Consider the following 25,420-nt stretch of genomic DNA (forward strand, 5'->3'; position numbering starts at 1 on the left):
GAATCTGTAAAATATTCCAAAGTATTTCAGAGTTCTTTTTTTTTTTTTTTTCAGAGACTTTAAAGAAGTAAGACCAAAAATAAATCAAACACTAAAAGCCGGGAGTTAATCCTGCTGCGAGGAGAATATCGTCTGGAGATGTGTGGGAATACTCACCCCGGTATTTATATTGTTGTCACTGGCATCCATCAAAGTGGGATAAATTCATTCACTTCAGAGGAAACGCGCAGGGAGCTGAGTTTGTTGAAGTGAAAATTGAAGACGTCCGCGTTTAAGACGTGTCGTTCAAGGCTAAAATTAGCCAAGAAGATACGTTCAAAAAAGAGCATAAAAAAATAAAATGGCTTCAGGATGAACAATTAACCGCCCTGGCAGATCTTTTGTTGCAGGTTATTCTTGTCCCAAGTTCTTCTCGCCATTGTCCTTTCCAACAGACGGCTCTTTCGGGTGAAGTAATGGTGTTTTGACACACGCTGACTCCTCTTCTAAAAACGATTCATGCAGATGGATTTATACTCGCTAGCTGTAAAGGGTTTCAAATTCCACCAGATGATTTTGTGGGCCTTTCACGGTGAACCTGCCATCGTTTTTTTTTTTATCCTGATTACGCGAGGGTGAGTCAAAAATGATCCACGCTCTAGTTATACTAAAACTTGTGTTGGCAGCACCATCTTATCAGCGCTTTCCATACGAGGTCCCTGTCCCCCCAGTCACCAATGTGTCACGTCAGGCCATTTGGAGCTGCGATGCGAGAGACAACAGCTGCCCACCCCTTCTGATTGGCATGAAAGAAGAGCAGCGGGCAGTGACTCGTTATTCATCAAAGACTTTGTGCACAATACAGAGAAAGTGTTTTGTCACGAAGAAGTGGGTATGAATGGAAAGAGAAGTTCAAGGAGGGTCAAACAAGTGTCAGCCATGAAGGAGGAGCTGGACGCCTGGCCACGGCTGATGACAACACTGAGCTGGCATGGGAAACGATTCTGTTGAATAGACGAGCGACGGTCAATGATGTGGCAAATCAGCTGCCTAGGCAACAATCCACAACAGACTTGGGTCTCGAAAGAAGCTCCACGAGGACGAAGATTCACGTCTGAAGACAAGCGGTGCATTCGTGGCTCGCAGCTCAGCCTAAAACGTCTTTTAATGAAGGAATGTGAAAGCTTGTTGACAGATGGACAGATTACGTCAAACGACGATGGATTTGTCTTTACTGAAAGTTAATTAAAATAAATGAATCGGCCAGAGTGTGGGTCATTTTTGACTCACCGTATAGTCGTACAAAGACTCCGTTTGGCATCAACCTCTTTCACGGTACCCCAGATACTCACCTGTAAATTCCCACATCTAGAGCTTGTGGAAAAGGTACCTGCCACTTTCCGAGTTCAGGATCTACTACTACAATGCCCAGGAATTTCTCAGGTGGACACATTAAAAACGAGGCAAGAAATCGCAAGGTAAACCACAGAGTCTGTCACACTTCCCTCATTTGCAGCACTTTGATGTTCATAAGCAAGAATCCGATGGATAAGCCCATCGCTGGCCTGGTGATGACAGTTGAAGGTCCTGCTCCTTCATTTCAAGTAACTTTATTTTATTATGTTAACTTTTTGAAATGCTGCAAAGTAAAGATTTTGCCTCCTAAACTTATCAATTTTGACCTCCTTCTTCTTTTGGGTCCTCCCGTTATGTGGATTTTGACCTGTCGAACCCAGAAGTTCCCTTTAAATTTTCCTACCATACTGCGATGTCCTTCAGAAAGTATTCCAACCCCTCCATTTAGTTTCACTTTTCTTACGTCGTAGTCTTGGGCTAAAATAATTTTAACTAATTTTTTTCCCCCCAATTATTACCCCAGAACGAGCCACTGAAGATTTTAGACATGTATGCACATTTACTACCATAAAACAGGTGAAATATTCCATGGACACAAGGCTGTGACTGTTGACATTTGGCTCAGGTGCCTCCTACTCTATTGACCATCACTGAGATGTTTCTACACCTTATTTGGTGTCCACCTCTGCTTAATTCGATGGACCAAACATGATTAGGAAAGGCACATAACTGTCTATGGAAGCACCGAAACCAAGTCAGGAGGTTGAAGGAATTACCTGCAGAGCTTGAAGACAGGATGGTTTCAAGACACCAATCTGGAGAGGTTCTGAAGAATTTAAGGTTCCCAAGAGCACAGTGGCCTCCATAATTCTTCAATGGAAGAAGTTTGGAACAATCACGACTCTACTTTTCCAAACTGAGCAAGAGGAGTAGAAGGGTCAAGGTAAAAGAGGTGACCGAGAACCTGATGGCCAATCTAGCGGAGTTCCAGAGAACCTGCGTGGAAATGGGAGAAACTTCTAGAAAGACCTCCATCACTGCAACTCTCTACTAATCTGGGTTTCAGGGCAGAGTGGCACCAGAGGACTCTCAGAGCCTGAGAAAGAAGATTCTCTGGTCAGTCTCTTATCACCAAGACTAGACTGTTTGGATGCATGACACCTGGAGCTAACCAGACATCTCTCATCAGCCATGCATCACTCTTCTAACAGTGAAGTTTGGTCATGGAAACATTGTGCCGTGGGGTTGTCCTTCAGGAGTTTCAACTAGACAGGGCTGAAGGAAGGCTGAACAGAGTAAAGTGCAGGGATGTACTTAATGAAAACCAAGAGGTGGTGCACTGCCACAAGCACTTGGGGGGTCCACATCAATGACAGGCTGGACGGGCCTCAAAGCACAGAGGATCTGTAGGAGAAAGAGTGGAGCAGGCTCTCTGTTCTTAGGAGACTGCGTTCTTCCACTGTGGTAGTGACATCCATCACCACGTCTACAACTCTGTGACGGCCACTGTGGTCTTCTATATAGTGGTGTGCCAGGATGGTAAGAGAGACCCACCAAATCAGCAAGCTACTTGAAAGGGTAGGCTCAGGTATGGGACGCACTCTGGACCCTCTGGAGGTAGCAGAGAAAGGGAGGCTGAAAACAAAATCTCCTCTGCAAAAATCAGTGATCATGACAAAGCATGGCCTCCTCATATTTGTTGTGCTACATGTACTGTCCATCCGAGAGCTTGGCTCAGATGCCATTCGCAGTTTGTAGATACGGCGAGACAGGAAGGGTCATGTGGCGGACTGTCTGATCAATGTCCCGGACTTCTCTACTCGAAATAAGAAATGAATTGAATAGTCCAATCGGCATTCACCTATGAGACCAGTTTGCTAAAGTGATATGGAGCCTTGATGAGGCAGATGAAGATGCCACACTGCAGGTTACCTGGGGCATCATAGGTAGCCTCAAGGCTGAGATCTGGAACGCTGCTTGCAGCTTGCTGTTCAGTGAAGCCAGGTACCCAAGAGATACAACTGAATTTCCACACAAGATGGTTTCCCTGCTCACATACAGTACGACAAACAGACCACCGCACAGAAAAAGAGCATTAAACGTCTCTGCTGTGCCACCAGGACAGTACAGCACTCAACAAATCTGCCTGACAACAAAGCACTCCAGAGCCCTGCTGATTCATCTTTGTCACTGACCACACGCCTGCAACGGAAAACAATGCCCATCCTATCATTTCAAAGAGTTTATATGCTGTTATAAGAAGATGGGGACAAGGACATCAAATGAAGGCTGAGTAACAGTGGGTGACAAATTGCATCAACCTGGATATGTGTCACCAACAGAATCAGCTGGCATGCCAAAGAGCAGCTTCAGCGGCAGCGGCATGGGAGTCTGTAAAACCAGCCTACTAGTGAGGCAGCAAAAGGGAGATGTCCTTCTAAAGACAGCGAACTCCCCAAAAGAGCAAAAAACATCCACTGGCACTGTGCGTCTATGAACACCAGCATGGTGCCACTGCCACACTGCCCCCAGTGTGGTGTAGTGGATAAGGAACTCTAAAGATTGCCAGTATGATTCCAGCGATTGAGCCACCGTGTGGCACTGAGGGAGCCACTTAATCTGAACTGTACATCTGTGAAGTTGGCATGGTGGCTGCTATACGTGGTATTAGACAGAGCTTTTTGTTAGCGTGTTTGTTGGTTTTCTGTGGGTTACCCCAAAGTCGTCCATGGTGCAGTAATCTGAGCCCCTAAACCGCGGACTTGATGTTCCTGGGTGGTTCGGAGAGGGGCCGGACTGCAGGAGTTGCTCCTCATTCCTCCTGATGTCACACAGCGAGCACACATGGAGTCCTGCATGGATGGGCGGATCGGCATTTGGCTAAGCAGGCAGGATTCATTCTCGACAATGGATTTGTGTCATTAGGGAATCCCCTGGGGTCACCTGTAGTACTAATAGATAATGTGCTCCATTTTACAATGCATAACACCCTTTATAACTCCTGAGCGCAGACATCACAGTGCCATTCCGAGTCCCGTAATTCCTCATGGAGCCATACATGTGTAAATGGGCCTCAAATATTTGGATGAAATTGCTGCACTTGGCTTTTTCTTTGACATTTGTGCATTTAACAATGTCGAGTTTTGGGCTTTAATAGCCCTTTTAATCTGCACTGTGTAGGAAAGGTCCAAGTGGAATAATACAGACCTCCAATATATTTCCATCCCATCACCGAGACCATACAGCATAATGATTGCCCATGAATGAAATGGGCCCCCTTTGGACTGGGAGAGTGGCCGTCACGGAGGTGAATTTCAAGGACACACTGAAAAAGTCTGGGACTGCTGTGATATGTCTGTAACTCTAGAAGTCTTTTAGTAAATTGTGATTTAAAGAACCTTCTGCAATACGCCGGCTAAACGAGAATAAAGGTGCGCTCCATGCCGAGGTCCCATCCAGGCAATTTAAAAACGCATTAAATCAAACATAATGGCTTAAGAGGTAGCATGTGTCCAGTCACGTTCATTATGGGGTGACAAGGTGGCACAGTGGTCAGCTCTGAGACAGTGGGCTCAAAACGTGCGGATGCAACTTTCCATGCAAACGTCAGGATTTATAAAAGAAAACTTGACGGGATAACTACGTGTATTTATGACTTGTGTGTGTATTCAACATTTTGGAGAAGCTGGGAAATGAGGACACCCTCGATCAAGTAGGGAAATGCAGCAAAACCAGCTACATGACGACTCACGCGCATCATAATTCAACTCACCGAGCCGTTGTTATAATCTGACACCCGTGTCATACCTCAAAAGGGATGAGTATGATGCACAGGCTTAGTTGGCGCTGCCATTTAAGAGGGTCAATGCTACATATTTACACTGAAGAACGTTTTAGTTTTTCGTAAGTTTATATCAACTCTCTGTTGTCACTGACCGACGGATCAGGAATATCTCAGCCAGGCTTTGCTACGTCATGCCTGCTATGCTGGAAGCCATTAACTGACCAGTTATTTTGGCGTGGTGTGGGTTCCCATATATAAAACATAACAGGGTTATTGCTAACATTTGCAGCCATGTCTGGTTCTCCTAATATAATTGGAGCACTCATATTGCAGTAAGGGCACCTAGCGAGAATGAAGCTGCTTTTGTTAACCGTGAGGACTGTCATTCCATTAACACGCAAGTCATCTGTTGTGCCAAGGTGGCACTGACAAACATCATGGCTTGGAGACCTTGGTCAATCAATGATTCATTTATTTTAAGGCAAAGTAGCTCTGACAGATGTTATAGTGCTGGAAGTGGTGCATCATGGGTAAGGTAACTGGCTATTCAGTGTAACAGTAATCATGTCATTAGATGTGCCAGGTAATAGCGGCTATCCACGCGGACGCTGGCGTTTCCCAGAAATCCAGAGTGCAGAAGAGAGGCACAGTCATTTTTCATGTGATCATGCGCTCTCAGTTTAGGAGAGCGGCCACATAACTATTGACTGCTGGTAGTGGGGGTCTCGATACATCTGGAGGGACGCTGCTCTACCAGCCAGTGAAGCTCTGCAACATTAAGACCGCATATGTATGAGGCAGATTAGCATACTATATCCATATATGGATGTTTCAGGGTGGAGTTCACGTAGGCACAATTACAAGGCGATTGTGATTTTTAAAGGGTAAATTGTGTCAAAATGTATATCGGATTTTACTCATTTTCCTGTTTTGGTTTTTTTTTTTTGCCATGTGCATATTTTTTTGTTTGAATCTACAAAAAGTTTTAGAAATGAAACCCCTGGTCACTTCATTGTCCGAGTACAATTTGCGTGTTTCCTTTTCCTGCAGGTGAGTGTAACCGATGACCCAAAACCAGCCAGCTGTGTGCGATGAATTGGCTGCCCATCTGTAATTTGGCATGAGCGTAAGCCCAACTGGTCACATTGGGCATGAGGCAGAACCAAACTTGCATTAGACTAAGTGAGCAGTGAAATGTCAGCGTATCTATAACATAAGTAAAAATAAGTAGATAAAATACTCTGCTAGCGTGCGTAAGAGCTGAATTTGAACCCGGGTCCAATGTGCATTGGCATGTGTCTCATATCCTTCTGAGCTTAAGCTTAAAAGCTGACGCTGTCATTTTATTATTCACTATGATAAATGTATTTCTTGTTTTTTTTTTTATATAACCCCTTAAGAGAAAACATTATATTTATGGCATAACCATTCTTCTGTAGTACTGTTTCCTGTTTTTGTACCCAGCTGGATTGTAATAAATTTGGCCATTAATCTTTACTTTTTGAGAAAACAAGACGTATGTGGAGAAACTCTCCTAAAATACAAATAAGAATTCATTCAAAAAGTCACAAACAGGACTATCAATCAAATTGTGGCCATTTAAGGTATCAACTATCTGCCATGTCCCGTTAGTAACGGGGTGTAACCAATCATGTTAAACGTTTTCTAATTATGTAATGAATTCCTATTTTTGAGCAGTGACCTAATCAATGGATTGTATAAAGAGAGCGCAGAGGACACACTTTTCTTTGCAGAAACACTGACATGATGCTTTTTCCTCTTGCGAGATTTAGATAAAGAATAACGATTGATGCTTTCTCCCTCCTGTTGTTTTATTGCTTAAATCGGGGCATTCTCATAGAGGGGGGTGTCTGCATTTTAAATTTTCTTCCACACATGGGGCATCAGACATTTATAGGGCACACTTAACACACTATAGCCATCTTGTGGGCAACAATAAATCTGCCAACTGTCCTAACCCAGAAGTGCTTAGGATGGGGGAAGAGGTACCCACATAGATACGCAAAGTAAAGTCCACCGGGAGGGTGAGCAGGCCAGGGTCACCACCCAGAGCTAAATTTCTGGGCGTGTCACATAACGTGACCGCCATCACGTCAGAAAGACAAGCCCCTCTTGTGTTGGTCCAGTTCACAACAGCCATGTTTCTTATTCCTCGTCGCTACATTCCATGAATTGCACTTCCAGATGAGCATTCATTGGTTGTCAGCTCTGGTGGCACGCTGAGCCCACCCCTATGACTAAAGACAACACCTGTTTGACGTCATCAGAGTGAGTCACAGACGGGCTGGAGTCACGTTATGTCACCGAGTTTACGGCGGCACACTGCAGGCGTCCTCTGATTGGCTAAGATTATGTAAAGCTACAGTAGAAGGTCCCTGGAAAAGTCGTCTAATGTGAGATGGCCTTAACAGACACAAATTGAAGAGTTGCCTCGAGATCTAAAATGATATCACGAAATCTACCGCTTCAACTTATGTGAGATTGACACCAGATAATTCATAGGCCAAGTACACAAAAACTGACTGCAAACTTAGTGTTGTGACAGGTGGCCGGGGCCCCCCTTCACCACATCTGCCAGGGGGACAAGGGTGGGTATCCCAGTATCTCCCCCTGGACGCTAGATGGCAGCCTCCCTGGGTTTCAGCGATGCCTCAGACTCCCGCAGGGCTTCATGGGGGTTGGAGTTCTGTGTATAGTCTGTGGGGTTCTGCAGGCGCCGCCAGGGGGTGCTGCAACAGGAGCGGCTGGCCCTTTTTGGGCACTGGTTTCACCTTACCCGGAAGTTTAGCTGGATGTCGGCAATCAACCACCTAGAGCACTTCTGGGTGTCTGATAAAAGGGAGCCAGTGACCACCACTCAGAGTCCAGAGTCGGGAGGAGGAGGACGAAGCTCGCTGAGGAGGAGTGGTGGTGAGAGAAGAGAGTGCTTTGGTGCTGATTACTGTGCTTGGGAGTGTGTTTTGCCTGTGGGGTTCACGGGGAAAACGTGCCCCACAGGTGAAGACAAATAAATAGTTTATTTCATTTTACCCATGCCTCCATGTCAATCTGTGTCGGGTCAGGCGCTATATAGCAAAAAATAGTAATAGTAATGTTAGCAAACCGAGAAAACACCGACATGGCTTTTGGTAGTCTGGTGCGAATCTCCACCTCACCTCATCTGAGGCATACATTGGTACGCACCATCACACACGTGCGACTGGGAGACACTTGAGGGCTCTTCCTGTTGCAATCCCACCCTGAGACGAGAGTTGCCGCTGTTACCTTCCTCCTTTTATTTCCTAAAGACTGGACCGACACCAATCCCTGTGATGCCCCATCCAGGTTGTCATCTCCTGGCCATGCCACTTCCAGTCTGGCTTGCTCATAGGGGGCAGCGCCGCCATCTTTACCTCAGTCTGAAAAGACCTTTGAACATCTTTGCCTCCTTTCCTTCATTTAGCCTTTGAGGTGCCCCAACTCTTTCTAACTGTCTCTTGTTTTTATTACAGCATGTATCCGAGAGAAGTCAAGCTTGCTTTAGCACACAACCAAATTATAAATGACCTGAATGCATTATCGACGACTTTAGCTAAAAAAACAAACAAAAAAAAAACCGGAAAACCCTGCAGACATTGAAGGTCTTTCACACAACTTACAAGATCTCCCCTTTGCGTTGGTCTCAACCTGCGACTTTCACTTTTCACACCTGTTCCGGGAAATTAACCAGTGGATGAGCAAATGGAACTAAATTCCAGCCATCTCCCACATTCTGTTTGTGGAAGTGGCTACTCTAAAATACTGGAGATATTGGAGCGAGAAACAGGACATTCTGCAAAATGATATTAATTGAGTTGGACAGCTAAACTGGACAGTCAACATGGCCGTGGTCGAACAAGGACACCCGCTCACTCTCTATATATAATTAATTAATTAAATGAAGTGAGAAAGAAAGAGAGTAAAAAGAAGTATGGGCTAAAACTGCTAAACAACATAAAGTATGAGATGAATTTTCCTGTTAATTATAAACAAAGACAAATTTTATTCCAGATTTAATAACTTCTCACCGGAATCTGGCCAAGTTCAACGTAAAATCTGGCCACGTTACGAGTCCTAATTTTCCTTTTGTCATTTCCACATTTCAAAGAGTTAACTAAAGCTAACCTACACACATTGTGAAGGAGGAATCAAGAGAAGACTTGATCTGAACCCAGTTAGTAAACCACATGCCATATCTGTTGATGCGATTAGTCTGTCTTTAAAGAAATGGATCTTCTTGTGGAAAGATGATGAAGGGGGTAAGAGGATGAGAAAATGTGTTGTTAGGCATGCTCATACTTTCCATGAGTGACATGACGTTTTCAAGCACAAAATACTGAAAGAAGATATGCACTACGATGTTCAGGGCGTACCACAGCTCTGCTCATTCTGACTCGTATTGCGGGACAGATACACACTTTTTAGGTGTGTTTCTATGTACTGTAATGTGTGAAGCACCTATTGCAATAGCCCAGGTCTGTCTGTCTGTCAAGAACTTGGCCCTGCATGAACCAATTTTGTTGAAATGTGTTGAGACCGTTCAGTTTTTCAGCTGCGATATCTCAAACAGATTGCACCGTGCAAGGTTTTGAAATTTCAAAATCTCCCTTTGAAAAGCATCGGCGAATTTTCTAACTTCAAACGAACGAACGTTCTGCACGACTTCAACTAGGAATGAGCTTACTGTTACAATGTGACCTTTAGAGCGGATGCTTGACTTGTATATTTTGTGTATTTTCTTCTTTTACTCGTCAGACAAACGCTCAGACGCCCAACACAAGCGAGTTAATAAACAGCTCACACAGTGGCGCCCTCTCCTGGTGCTTTAGGTAGGTTAAATAATAGAGATTAGAAAAGTCACTTCTCTGGAAATAAACAGAAGTGGAAAGCAATTATGTAATCACATATAAGACTGAATTGATTAAACATAATGATCTGTAGATTTCTATTATAAAGACCAGCGTTATCAACTTGCGGCTGAATGGTGTTTGAATGAATTAATAACACGAGAAAGCTGCATCCACCCTAACTGATGATAAACACCGGACAGGTTTAGCAATGGCAGGGGCATCTGCCACCCAGACCCATATATTCACGAACAATCGCCATAAGCCCTCAAATACAAAATAGCTCTGATCAACGGTAAACGTTTTATTTAAGATACTCGTACAACTCGCACAAATTCCCAAGGGGGACAGAATTTACATACAGTACATGGCACAAGTCTTGTGAAACTCCCCGCTTCAGATTTTCTTCCGCGTGCAACACTGAGTGACAATCACAGAGGCGGGTAAGACCCTGACCCCCAAAAATCCTACAGACGTCCCTAGAAATGGACCTGCCATTGATTTGTGGGAAGAAGATTGACGCACCAGTAATGGCAAAGATGGAGCAGGATTACAGCTTGGCTCAATGATGGTTACTTTGTGGTATAACAAACAAAAAATGAAGCGTGTCTGATGGCTTATCCAGAACTGAAGAGATGATATTACTTCCAATATATCTTCAGACTGGAATTCAAATCTTTAATATTAAAAATTTTCAAGAGGCTAAGCATATTCAGGCCCAGCAAGGCCAGGACTTGGATGGGAGACCAAGTAGGGAAAGCTTTGGTTGCTACTGGAAGAAGTGTTGGTGAGGCCAGCAGGGGGCACTTACCCTGTGCTCTGTTTGTGGGGATCCCAACGCCCCCCAGTGCAGTGATAGGGACACTGTGTCATCCTGGGGCCATCCTTCTGATAAGACCTCGTTCATGTCTGGACTCTCTGTGGTCATAAAAGATAACTGGGCATCCTTTGTAATTAGTAGGGAATATCCTGGTGTCCTGGTTAGATTGCCCACCACAGCCCGGTCATTCTGGCCCCCTAATCATCTCCTGTCTTTAATTGGCTCTCTCTCTGACCCCCTTCACCACCTAATAGCCAATGTGTGGCGAGTGTACTGGAGCCAAAATGGCTGGCGTCACATCATCCAGGTGGGTGCTACCCATTAGTGGTGGTTGAAGTGGCTGCCCACTCGCTATGTGAAGTGCTTTGAGTAGTAAAGAATTATTATTATTATCATTATCAATATTAAGATTATTATTATTAAGATAACTCGAGGCTGAAGCTGGCTGCTTATTTTGCAGGTTATTCTTCAGCCTTGTTAAGATTACTAACATTTTTTGAATTCACATCTGTTTTTGTTCATTTTGTACATGCTAGGCACATTCGTGACACTCGTATCGGATTTAGATTGCTTTCAAAATTAGAATGTCAAAAAAAAAAATCAAATATAATCCAAAAATTGCAACTGAGTCTCTTTACTCTACAGAGTGAACGTAGCCTACGTCTCATCTAGAAATTTGCTTCGGATTTCTTCAGCCTCTTAATGAATCCAAAAACGTGTCTGAAATTCCAGGCCCACACCAATCACATATTGCACGAGGTTTTATTTAATAATCTCTCCACGGACTTTAGCCAAACGTTAAGATGTTAATTCTAGTTCGTACTTTTTGGTTTGCAGTTTCAACACCTTGGGGACATTCGCTAACAGAATGAGCGGCAGGCACACGGACTGCAGCTAACCTGCACACGTTGTGAAGGAGGAATCAAGAAAAGACTCGATTTAAACCACGCACCATATTTACGGGCGTGTGTAATGTGTTGTTCTGCGGAGCTGCTGGACTACAATGCGAATCGGCTGCTAGTTTTGTTCTTTGAGTGATCCCGATACAGTTTTCCATTCTTGTCGTTCCGCTGTGTTATTAAATAAACACTTTATTAGGGACACCTGATCAACTGCTTGTTATCGCGATTATCTAATCAGCCAATCACATGGCAGCGACACAATGCATTCCGGCCTGAAGACAAACTGAGCATCAGAAATGGGCATGAAAGGGGACTGAAGTGGCCTGGCATGGTCTTTGGTGCCAGACGGGCTGCTCTGAGGATTTCACAAACTGCTGGGATTTTCACACACAGCCATCTCTATGGGTGGGGAGGTCCCTCTCGCTTGATCATCACAATATAATATGAATCAAGCTGACCCATCAGTGGTTTTCGTCTGTGATGAATCGAGCACTCTAGCCAGAGTGGTGGTTGAGGAGCTTATCCCGGATTGGCCATCACCCACTTGCTGACACTGTGAATCGAGTTGTGATCACGGGAGCAGTGAGATTGGGCAGTTTAGTTTCATTCAGGGATAATATACCGCCATAGCCCAGAGGTTGGAAAACACTTCTTAGACGGGCAACACGGCCAGGAATTCTCAGGATTCTGCTCTCATTTTTATGCAATGGGCCCAGGCCTTTATTAGTCTTCATAAGAACGAAAACGCCATAATGTGTTGGCTGGCCTGAACCTACCAAGCTCAAACATCTTGTCATGTATTCCTTCTCACAGGTCAGGTCAGGTTGGGGAGCATGCACCGCACCCACCACATGACAAAACAGCTTGGGATGCTGGTTGGCAAACCTCCCCAGGCAGTCCCACCCTTTGGAAATGACCCTCTATCTGCTGCAGCCAGGTGTTACGTGGGCATCCACTTGGCCTGGTCCAACCACTCGGGTCCTCAACAATGAGCCGGATCACCCTTGGGTAATCGCTCCACATGGCCGTAGTGCCCTAACTGACGCTCCCTCAAAATGCAGGTCCTATGCTCCGTGAGCAACACAAAGTCACGCCAGCGGTACCCAAGGCCCATCTGAAGAGACACAGGAGTCCAGTCTTCGCCTCAGGTCACTGGATGGCATCCAGTCCAGCACCAGGACTCTTCGTCCTTATGCAGAGACATCGGGAAAGCCACACACTCCTTTCCAGCGACCTCACGAGGCCCCCATGCTCTCCCAATCCGTCTATTGACTTGTCTCTCCTTCCCACAAACAGACTGGAAATGACAACAGAGCAGTTTAAAGATGGGGACGAGATGAAAAAAAAATGCTCAAATGAATTATTGTTATTATAACTTCATTTTTCACAGAGTGCATATAATTATCTTCATATCAGAGGCCTGGATTTCTTTTTCAGGTATGTTAAATGAGATGGAAATACTCAGCCCTTTCATTTTTCTTTTTCCCTGGAATGTATCCTAGTTTTTGGTTAAAAAAAAAACGTGTGATCCTTTGAAAAATGACATTAATTTTTATTCTTCTTCACTAGTGACCCTCTACAAATTGTTGATGAGCACGAAAGCCATGCAAAACCATTTAATGTATTCATGCACATTAAGCCAAGTACTTCCAAATAAGCTCTTGAATTTGAATTACTATCTTTAATGAAATCGGAATTCTTGTCATTTTGATTCAAGCAGATTAGCAATGGAGTCGTAGAAGGAAGAGCCATCGTGTCACAGGCATCGGGGGTTAGAAGACACACTACTGGGAAAAATGAATTCATGTTTACGGGTGATGTGCAGAATGACTGGGGTCCAATGCTCAAAAAATTTCAATCGGATTGAAGCAACGATCCGCTTAACATTATAGCTGCTAGGTATGCCCCCCCACAAGACCCATGAGTGCCGTTTACTGTAAGTGTTACCATTTTAACCTGCTCCGCAGTCAATTGTTTTAAATCAGATTTTATTTTTTAAGCAATAAACACCATATGAGAGGGCAGGAAAAAAAATTCTGTGACAATCCAAATGGTCAAGAAACAGCAAGTCTGAACTCTGAGCAGTTTAAAGAAATGGCATTGAGCTTTGAAGGCAACTGTCATGTCGAGGTTGAAAAGATCTGTCGGTAATTTTACAAAGCATAGCATGGCAATATGTAAGGAATCCATTGTGGTGCGCAGTATGACAAGCACACAAATTAGTGGCTGTTATATATTTTTGTTTTTCAGCAGAAAATTTTTGGAAACATCTTCCTAAAGCCGATGTCACATTGCATGACTTCTAGTTGATGGGTAAGTCAGACTTGATAACTGTGCTCAAGGATATGTCTCAGCAGCCTGGGGTCTCCGACCTGGAGCTCTGGGTGGGTGGAGTTGACAGTGATGGGTGGCCCAAGAGGGTGGAGTTGACTCAGGTGGGCAGCCCAGTAGGCGTAGTTGACTTCAATGGGCGGTCCAACAGGGTGGAATTGATCCCAATGGGCAGTCCAAGTAGGTGGCATTGACTCCAATGGGCAGTCCAAGTAGGTGGAGTGGACTCCAATGGGCAGCCCAAGAGAATGGAGTTGACTCCAATGGGCAGTCCAGTAGGTGGAGTAGACTCCAATGGGCAGCCCAAGAGAGTGGGGTTGACTCAGGTGGGCACTCCAAGTAGGTGGCGTTGACTCCAAGTAGCAGTCCAAGTAGGCGGACTTGACCTCAATGGGCGCCAGACATCCAGGGCTCCACTCAGTTGCACTATGGTTAACATTAAGATTGTGGGAGGACTTTGACTCAAATAATGCCAGATACTGCCAAGTAAGTTATCTCCACCTACTTGGAGCTCCAGGGTGAAGGCTCTGGCCTTCACTGTAGTTGCTGATCTCATCAGTGGGCCACGTCAGTTTGTAACTAAAGTACACAAAGTGTAGGAGAACAGGCAGTATGTGTGTGTGGATACCGTATATATAAAGGTATTTTTTTTTAATATAATCCTCTTTCCTATTATTATCTTGTACTTATTGTGAAAACTGCAAGAGAATGAGCAGTCTTTTATTGGAGGAGACCCCTTAACCTCCTTGGTGTTAACCCCAAATGTGACAGTCAACCACAAATCAGACTCAGGGTGATGTGTAACAATCTGCTTTTCAGTTTTAAGCCTGAAGAACATCTAGGACAGTACTCTGCGGACATCTGTTGGATAAATCAAACATTTCTATGCTTTTTGACGCTCTAAATGAACTCATCAATATTTATGAGCGGGGCGGAGCCTCCAACTGAAAACATGAGTGCAAATGAAAAGCCATAAAGGCAGTTTTAGGATAACCTGAACCTGAACCACTGCTCGGATCGAGCCCTAGGGATGACGGCGATAATCGGTCATCCGACGTCGACACGAATAGTGGAACTGATGCTTACGTCAAGGTACGAGCAAACCGTCGTTGAATTCGGTCGTGTGACGCTACAGCCTGGCACAACAAAAGGGCAAAGACAGACAAATAAGACGTCAGAAGGACCCAAAACCGGAAGCTACACCATCTTGGGAAACGTCTGACTTGAACTCGCATCTTTAAAGACGACATCATAATATTTGTGCGTATTTTTTGGTTTTTAAACCTCACTACCTTCAACTCTTTATCGATGTCCTCTCTTCCTGTTACATAAATACATAAAATGATATAGCTTGATAAAAGCTATTGTTAGTTCACAACACATTTGCATTTCTTTATCTGGCTGACGTCTTTATCCAAGCTGACTTGCAACATTTATGATACGATTGTTTGCATTTCTTTTGCTTTTCCAATTGGAGCCCAGGCAGGTCACGTGACTTGCTCAGGGTCACACAATGGTGTCAGTAGTGGGATCTGATGCCCTACCCTCCGGGTTTGAAGTCCAAAGCCTATGGCACTACCTTTATATTTATTATCCACCCTTTTTTTAAACGGTGGTAACCATACAGGTGCCTGACATTTGTTCCAAGGTTAGCAGTAAAGTGGACCGGCGAGCTTTTTCTGCGGTTTTGTGAGCTGCAGGCGTATCGATTTCCAAGCTGAACTAAACGCTGTGGTCTTTGTTTGTTGTGTTCCCCCTCGTTTTCACATGTTGACATGACTTAAATGAGTGACATGAATGCATTTAAAGAGTTGTTTCCCATCCCGGTGCTGAGTCGCCCTGTTAGTCTTGTAGTCAGATTACAAAAATCTTCAAAAAAAAAGGAATCCTCCAGAATCAATTTTCCCCGAAACGGTAATTGCATTTTCATGCTGTCTCCTGAAGTCTGGCCTCTGATGCGAGCCATGCACTAATTATTGATGCAAACACAAAAGTTTCCGACAACACATGCACAGAGCATACCAAATATTTAAAGCCAGATTTAAAGCCGTAGTATTTTACATCTGGAGGCTTTCATTATAATGATGAAAGAAAGAAAAAAAGAAAGAAACAAACAAAATCTTTGTCGTTCTGTCAGTTCCCTGCAGACCACCTGAACTTTGAAGAAAGTTTACTTTTGATTTGAAGTGACATGTGAGTACGATTACAATAAACCTTCATTCTACTTTAAATTGAGTTTTAAATTCAGCCTACTCCACAAAATGTCGTACAGTGGAGGTCTCTTGCTTCCCAGTTTCCCAGAAGTCACCTATGATCTGCTGAAGTGACTCCGTTTCTGTCTTAACTTATAAAAAATGTAAATTGCACATCACGGAGTGTATTCATTAGCTAGTATTGCATATTTTGGATATAGCGGCAGAATTTTTTACATTTACATTATTTCAGTACGTCATTACTATTTTATGAATGACAAGGCTGCCTCGGAGTTTCTGTGCCGGTGACAACGAGAAGCTGGGAACTCCGCTCTGCCTCCCACATCCACAAATGGCTTCTTGGCTGCAATTTCATTGCTTTTCTGAGTTCTCTCTCGCATTTTTCAGCTAGTTTTTGAATCACGTAGAATTCAAATTAATACATTTTTGTTTCTTTAAAATGTGTTTATTATAGCTAAATGCTTTGTGCATCTTCTATCAATGCTATTAATTGTGGGCACCGTCATTTTGCGAGTGGTAGCAAAGCAAATACCCAGGAAATGCTCTCTGTGATGTTTTTGCCAGGGTCCCCTTCCAGGTTCATCTTTATATCTCTTTTCCTTCTCTTCATTGTTCATTTTTCAATATGATTATTTTTTATAATTTACTCAGAATCTGCACATGTATTTCAAGTATTTTAGTATTCTTAAGTATTTACTGGTTTCTTCAACTGGTGTTTGCCTCAGTTTGAGCATTTTGATTAAGAATTTCGCATTGGAGTTTGTTTGTTTCCAGATGGCCTTGTTGACAACTAATTTTTCCTCTTTTATGCTCTTTTGATCATTTGGTTATATATTTTTATTTTTGTTAAAACTTCTCATGACCTTTTAAAAAGCCTCTTTTTTGGCCCATCTCTCTATAAGCCAGGGGTTTAGGTAATCCTCTTCCTTCTGAGCTTTTTTTAATTCCAGTTTGGGACTTTATGTACATACTAGCCATGGCACCTGTCAAAAACGCTAACAGAATAATTAAAAAATATTTGCTATGTCTTGTCCTACATGTAGTTTCCACACCTTTACTCTGCATTTGTGTGTGTCTGAATGTTTCTGCCTCGGTTATTCTGGCACCACAAAAATATTCGAGTTGTGAGGAAAGACTGAAGGAGCGGAACCTTTTCAGTTTAAGCAAATCGAGAGAAGGCAAAACTGAAGTGTTCACAATTATGAAGGGAGGAGTCCAGTGGATTGAGACGGTGACTGTAAAATGAGTTCATCGAGAACACGGGACACCATCGGAGACTTGGGACAGGTAAATTTCACAAATATGTTAGGATTTGCTTCTGAGCACAGAGATAGAATTTGGTATAGTAGGCAGGATAAGATAGATAGATAGATAAAATTTGGTATAGTAGGCAGGATAAGATAGATAGATAGATAAAATTTGGTATAGTAGGCAGGATAAGATAGATAGATAGATAGATAGATAGATAGATAGATAGATAGATAGATAGATAGATAGATAGATAGATAGATAGATAGAATTTGGTATAGTAGGCAGGATAAGATAGATAGATAGATAGATAGATAGATAGAATTTGGTATAGTAGGCAGGATAAGATAGATAGATAGATAGATAGATAGATAGATAGATAGATAGATAGATAGATAGATAGATAGATAGATAGATAGATAGATATTTTAGCGTAGTTGGCAGGATCAGATTGTCTCCAACTGGCACCTGTCCTGAGATTGGCTCATGTCCTCTTCAGGTTTTGCTCCTGCCTTGTGACTCCGGACGCAGACGTTCATCTATCTGATCCTACAGATTTGAGATTGTCGCTGTGTGTCAGGTTCAAGCTCAAGCTCAATGCGCAAATGTGAGACTATGACCAGGACTGGCTGGTTTAATCCTTAAAGACAGTTAAATGTGGGTCACGCTCGAATGGGGATTGAAAAAAAAATTAATATGTTGTACATGTAAATGGGGAAATAAAATGTAATAATGTTTGCAAAGAAAAACATTACCATAGTAGTTTAATGAATAAACATTAATTACAATGTTTGCAAATTTTTAATTGATATTTTCCCCAAGGTTAATAGAATAATTACATTTTTAAATCCATCTAGGCAATGTCCAGCAATTATTTAAATTAAATTGCGTTTTTTGCATAATTGATACTTTACATCTTTTGACAGCCTAATGGTAGGCTTTAGTTTTAGAATGAAATGCCCGTAATTGTCTAAGGAAAAAAAAAAAGAAAAAGAAAAAAAAAAACAAAACAAGCAATTGTGGTATCCTAGAAAACAGTAAAAGCTGCTCCGGTCAGGAAAACGTTGATTATTGAAAATCAATAAGGGGCCGTGTGATGTGCGGACATTGGTATCTGGAATACTGAAGATGAATGAGTGGAAATAATATAACAAATTGTAAGAACGTGCATGTTAACGAAACTCACTAGTGATGGAATTAAGAGGTCATGTTACAGTGTAACTCAAAGCCAACACTAAGCCTAACCAGATTAGTTACTAAAAGTGGGATTGAAGGAAGACAGAAAGGTATGGAATCTATTTGGCTCAATTGTTATGACGTGCGGCTCTTTAAACCAAGCAGAGTTCTCTTCCTTCATGGCAGCTCCATTTATAAAAGTGTCTGATAGGCTGCTGTCATTGAACTCTTCAAGTCGAGTCTGATCTTCTAGAATAAATCCTTGAAAGCCAACAATACACAAGACTGGAAGACGTCATTCTCATTTCAATATGGCTGATGACGACAATGATAATTTCTGAGGCCATAGCACCATTAGTTTTTACTAATTTATCACTCGATACCTTTGACACCCCCTGGCTTATCTAATCTAAAAATGTGATGCTTTTCATCTAAGGAGACATTGATATGGCGCCGTGATGATGTCATTGGCGCGACTTTCTGAAGTTCACCCAGTCTGTCCCAATCTGTCCTCACTTTGAATAGCTTACTGTTACCTGGTGACTGTTTCTTTCCTCAACAATTATTTTTCAGTTCAATAACTGCCAGGGTGCCATTGCATGGAATTTCTGCCGGCCGATGAGTGCAAATGGTTGGCAACTACCAAACGTGTTGTAGGCAATTAGCGTGGACGGCACAATGAAACGCGTTTTGTTTGGGGCACATGTGCCTCTTAGCCTGCACTCTGTGTGGCGTCGTCCTTCAAGGCCTCTCATCATTCACATCAGTCATGTTGCAGGCCAAAGTAAAGTAATTAGCTGTTACTGCTGAGAGTAAAACTGTTGCTTTCTGATTCATTTCTTTACGAGTTTTGACCGAGTTCTTTATTTATCAAACACAAGGCATCGCAGCTGTCAAAGATCACGAGTATCAGCTACCGCTTACCCTACATGGGCCTTCAGCGCATGGCGTTCACTATCTCAAGTGCATTCCCATAATGCCTGCTTCTCACAAACATTATTTTTGAGCTTCCATTTCTTAATAATAATAATAATAGAAATAATAATAATTTCTATTGCTATTGTTCCATTCGTGTATCATTTAGCCAATATGTTTAATATTATTGCTTATTGTTATGTTTAAGAATATTTAGGCAGTGCTTCTTTAGAGGTCTTCATGTTCTTTGTGAAGTTGGGACCTCCCACTCCTTGCATCACTTCCATAAAAGGAAGGCTGGGAAGTGTAGTCGCTGCGGTTCATTGAATGCGCTTCGATGGATTGTAAGTTTTGCGGTGAGCGTTGCCTTTCTTTTCCTTTGTATTTGCCGGTTTCTTCAACTCTTGTTGCCCTCAGTTTAAGGATTTCAACACTGGGACTTGTTGACTTTCGGCTCCCCTCGTTGGCAACTCCTTTTGCCTCTTTTTTTTTTTCTCTTTCGGCTCCTTTAGTCATTTGCCTATATATTTCCAAATGTAAAGAGCAACGGATTTAGGAACTCTTTCATTCCTAGAGCTTTAAGCATTTTAAATTCCCTTACTTATAGGGACTCTGCTAAATGTTCAATTCTAGAAGCGTTAACATTGTGGATACTGTTGAAAGTCATTTTTTCTTCCACGTACTGATCTTGAGCGTGCGTTAATGCAATAACATCGGTTGTCAAATGTGCGTCTTTATTTATCTTTTGTATTTCTGTAACAATGTCTTCTGCTTTTGTACTTTCCTGCTCCAAACAAATCTCCCTCTGGGATAATAAAGTATCCCTAAACCTAATCCTATATTTTCTTATTTTTGCAAACGGGTCTCTTTTAATAAAGACTATTTATGGCCCATTTCTTTACAAGCCAGGGGTTTGGGTAATCCTCAATCTTGTGGGGTCATATGGATTCTATTTCAGGACTTTATATAGATACTTGCCAAGTAATTTTAAAATATTTGCTATCTCTTGCCCTACGTGCTCCTCCTGTGCCGTTCATCTGTAGTCACGTGTGTCGGACCGTCTCTGCGTTCCCATGAAGCTCGCTCATCAGACCCCGTCGTTATTCTCGCCAGTTTCATACTTTCCATATCTGAAGGCATCTCTCTCTCTCTCTTTCCGTGTGCCCCCTACTCCTTTACTCCTCCACGTGCGACTCACTCACTTGCTGGCCTTTCCGCTTTCTTCGTGTCACCAAAGCCCAAACAATCCAGTCTGATTGTTCAGAGGGACTGGACACAGAGACCCAAAGTGTTTTATTCATGTAGTAGATGCCTAGACCTAAACGGCAGGGTCCCGGTAATAAATAACTCAGCAGTCGATGTCTTCATTTATCCCACAGGTGAGTTCAAAAGTCAGAGGTCTGCTGAGAATTTACAGATCAGCACACAGATTGAACGATGACTCATTAATCTGTGTAATTCTTTATTGCTTCATTTTTAAGCACTTGAAAAAGAGAAATAAAACCTTAGCATTTTCTTGCTTTTCCTAACTGTTGGTGGAAATATTAGACGATTAAAATTCAATGAGATAAGAGGCAGCAAACTGCTTACATTTCCCACAGCCCCTTCTGTCATGCATAGTTACACGCACAGTACACACATCCTTCACAATGTCAAACTTAAAAAAGGCAGAGGAACACAGAGACAATACAAACAGCACAGAATCACAAAATTGCTATAAAAAAGTAACAAAAGGTAGACTCACAGATAGAAAACTTGTTGCTGTTGTCTTTGCCTGGGAATAATTTAACTCCTCTAGATTTAAAATCTACGGACCTTTTCACTAGTTAAGGAAAAACAAAAACATGTATCAGGTGAGACAGTCTCCAAAAAATTCCCATTGCATCTGGAATTAAAATTAAATTAAAAAAAAAAAAAAAAAGCAGAAGAAGGCAACCTTAAAGCATGAGGAGAATAATAATAATAATAATAATAAAAACGTAAAGTCAGCAGTTCAAAAAAAGGGAAGAAGCAAAAGAAAACGGGAGGCAAGTGCAGGGAAGGCCGGCAGGCAGGCTGTCGAAATGTACAAAGAGTCCATTCACATTATTTAAATTGGACTTAAACAGGTGGGTACCGAAGGCTTCACTTTGCTTCTTCGAGTCTTTGCATTTCTAAAAATCCAAGGAATCCAAACATGCTGGGACAGAATGGAAAATGCTAAGAAAGGCAAGGAGGGTCGATTTGTCACGAACCTGACAACACTTGATTTGAGGTTTCACCTTGAGAATTTATTTCTTTGTTTCGAAAACGAACATTCGTGTTGGATCCGATGACTGCAAAATTCTAGCCGTGCTACAACTTAGTGGACTCCAATTCCCAGCAGTCCCCAGGGTTACTGCCCTGATTGGACGTCTGCAACGGGCTGCTGGGGAGAGGAAGGGCTGGCAGGAGCTTTAAAAGAGAGCCAATTGAGCAGAGGAGGGAGCCCCCATTGTTTGTGAGCAGAGAAAGGTGCCCCCGTTGTTTGGTGAACAGAGAAGGGAGCCCCCGTTGTTTGTGAGCAGAGAAGGGCAGGGCACCAGCCCACTGAGGATTTCCCAATGTCCTGGTTAACTTGCCCACCACGGCCGGGTCATTCTTGCCCGCTAATCATCCCTTGTCTTTAATTGGCTCTCTCTCTGAACCTTTCACCACCTAACAGCTAATGTGTGGTGAGCGTACTGGATCCAAAAATGGCTGCCGTCACATAATCCAGGTGGGTGCTACGCATTAGTGGTGGTTGAAGTGTAGCCAATGGGGGGCTGACCAGATCTGCAAAGTTCCAAAATGGGACACAACTCATTGATCCAGTGAGTGTAGTAGACATTGATTCATTCATCTTATTAAAAAAAATAAAAAATAAATCTTTGGAATTTTGAGCAAGTTGTGAGACTCACCAGCCGATTAAAAATGGGGGCATTGTGTTAGGGTTATGTTTCTGCTGTAAAGGGGCCAACGATTTGAACCCCTCATTCCTCCGTCGCTCCAGGCAAGTGAGTGCGCCCTGCTCCACCACAGTTGGGTTTGCCCAGACCCCGCTTCACATCTCACCGTCCTGTAAGTTGAGTTCAAGTTCCTTGAATCTTTTCATTTGTGTCACGCACTGCAGAAGGTGAAATGCCCAAACTCTCACTTCTTTTCAGGGGAACGTTGTTGTCAAAGTGCCTGATTATTCGCTGATGTATCTGTGGTCAAATTGTTGAGTCCTGATCCGCCTTTGCTCCCAAACGACTTGGCCGTCTTTGGAGACCTTCTCCACTCCTAGAAGACTATTGCCTCGCATTGTTATTTTAACTTACTTGCCACATCCTAAACTATGCCTGTCCCAACTTTTTTTTTGGAATGTGCTGCAGACCTCAAATTCAGAAATAATGTGCATCTCCAAAAAAACAATGCAGTTGATCCCGTACAGCTTGACCTACCTCGACTTTAAGCTGTGACATGTGCGTGTGATCATGGTTTGGCTGACGGTAATTCCCTACCGAGACAGGAGGTGGCACTGCGTACCGACGACTTCTCTTCTTCCCCTTCTGCAGAAAGAATGATTGACGCCGTTCCATCTGACGTCACTTCCGGGGTTCCTCCTCTTCCTCCTAGAATGCCTTAAATTCGGTGAAAAGCTAGTCAGTCGACCCAAGATGGAAGTTGGGACAACTAGGATTTTCCGCACAATGTATTGCTTAGAATGGAATGGGGTTGGCCGACAGGTACCCCAAAACTCTAACCTTGCCTTATTTCTTTCACAGCTGTTTTTGTCTGAAGGTAATAAATTTATAAATCACACCTTTCTGTTTTGAATTAACATTTCCCATACTGTCCCAACATTGTTTGGAATTGTGGTTTTGTAAAATGGAGTGCTGTAAATACCCAGGGGTAAGCCACTCTTCACTTAGCAATAATAATAATAATAATAATACATTTATATAGCGCCTTTCCCTTATCAGTATATAACCAAAATAATTTGGTTTGGAGATGTTGTGGTGTAACCAACAGATGCACAAACGTAATTTATTTAATGCAATTCTTTTCTATATAGCGCTCTTCACTGTAACAGCTTTCCAGGTAAAAATCCAAATGACGAGCCAACGTCGTTTTGGAGGCAGACTTGGGTACCCACCATCTAAGAATAAGCAAGATTGTTACATGGAAAAACAAGCAAAAATATATCATGAAATAATTATCATTCTTTTTTTTTTTTTTGAAAACATCGTGCACAAGATGTTTTCCATAAAATAAAGTTGCTTTCTTTCCAGAGTGGTCACGTTATTCTGCAAACAAAATGCGTGTCCCCGGTCCCCATATTCGTCATGCAATGGCTTGTCCACCCAGCAGCACATTGTTAAGGTTTTTAATTTTTTTTTATTTATTTTTGAACCCCGCTCCCATAAACCCCCCATGTGACCCTCATTTCAGCTAATCCAGACAGACATCTCTGGTTTGGTTGCTGCTTATGGACGTCCGTTTCTGGCTCAAACAGCTACACGTACACTTCGCATGTAGAAGAGTGGAGCTCTCCGCTCCTCGTAAAGAAGGGGTTTCCATATCTTGGAGGGGGCTCTTTTGTGTTGTTTTTTTTTTTTTATTAAATGTACAAGAGGCTTCATTGTATTGACTAATTTCATTGCTTGGGGGAATAAAATTTAGTGCCTAAGCTGAAAATAAATTAAATGCAGCAGAGTGAACAGAGCAACATGGAAGGTTAATTACACTGCAGTATGTCTTTTGCAAAGAAAAGGTGCGTATTATTTTGGTGTAATTTGAAAAAAAAAAAAAATTATAACCATTCAGGCATTGGATAAAAACCTGTTTGCCCACCCTTACATTAACTCCTGGGGCTAATTCTATTGGTAATACAAAACTAATAAAAACTCTTTGAACACACCACTCCCGCTAATGGCCACAATTAAGTCAAATCCTTTACCAGTGTGACACTGCGTCCAATTCAGCCGGGGTGAGAATTCAGTGGCACAACCACGAAATGAAAGAACTTGGCGCTTGGTGACAAATTTGTATCTCAGGTCAGGTCAGGTCAGGGTGGGGAGCAGGCACTGGTACACATTCACATGACAAAACAGCTCGGGGTCCTGGTTGGCAGCCCTCCCAGGCAGACACGTGGTCCAGTCTCACCCTCCAGAAATGACCATCTTCAGCAACTGCCACAGCCGGGTGTTACGTGGACGCCCCCTTGGCCTGGTCCAGTCGCTCGGATCCTGTGAGTTGGATCACCCTCGGGTAACTGACGCTCCCTCACAGTGCCGGTCATGTGCCTCAATCAGCAACACAAAGTCAAACCAGTGGGACCCAAGGACCCTCCCAAGAGACACACATGAAGGAGTCCAGTCTTCATCACGGGTCAATGGATAGCGTCCATTTCTCACAACCATACAGGGAGCACCAGGACTCTAAAGACTTTTGCAGATATCTGGAGTGCCGCACACCCCCCTTCCAGTGACCTCATGACCCCCCATGCTCTCCCAGTCCACCTACTGACTACATAGGAAGAGTCACTAGTTAGCAGTAGTCAGTATCTCAGAAGGACAGAACTAAAAACAAACTGTCCTGAAAGACACAACCATGGAGGATTTTGGTGCAGAATTACGAGAAAGATGAACCGTGAGGAGACCCCGGCTTAAATAATAATTGTCTACTGACCGCCTGCTCCTTGAACTTCTCTGTTTAAAACACACAATCATTTCAGCAAGTCCAATAAATAAATACCCAAACAAATGTGACCTGCATGTCTTCCATGGAGTTTGCCGTCCACACTATTAGACCAGATGGGCTCGAAC

General features: G+C 43.0%; 1 protein-coding gene across 1 annotated transcript in view; it reads right to left on the minus strand.

Annotated features, from left to right (window-relative positions):
• csmd3b (CUB and Sushi multiple domains 3b) overlaps positions 1-25,420 on the minus strand; it is a 1,150,768-nt gene that overhangs the window by 473,802 nt on the left and 651,546 nt on the right. The window contains 1 exon segment of the mRNA XM_039737543.1: positions 21,355-21,432. Coding sequence (XP_039593477.1) covers positions 21,355-21,432 — 78 coding nt within the window.

Source organism: Polypterus senegalus, chromosome 15 (assembly GCF_016835505.1).
Source record: "Polypterus senegalus isolate Bchr_013 chromosome 15, ASM1683550v1, whole genome shotgun sequence".
Taxonomy (NCBI): domain Eukaryota; kingdom Metazoa; phylum Chordata; class Cladistia; order Polypteriformes; family Polypteridae; genus Polypterus; species Polypterus senegalus.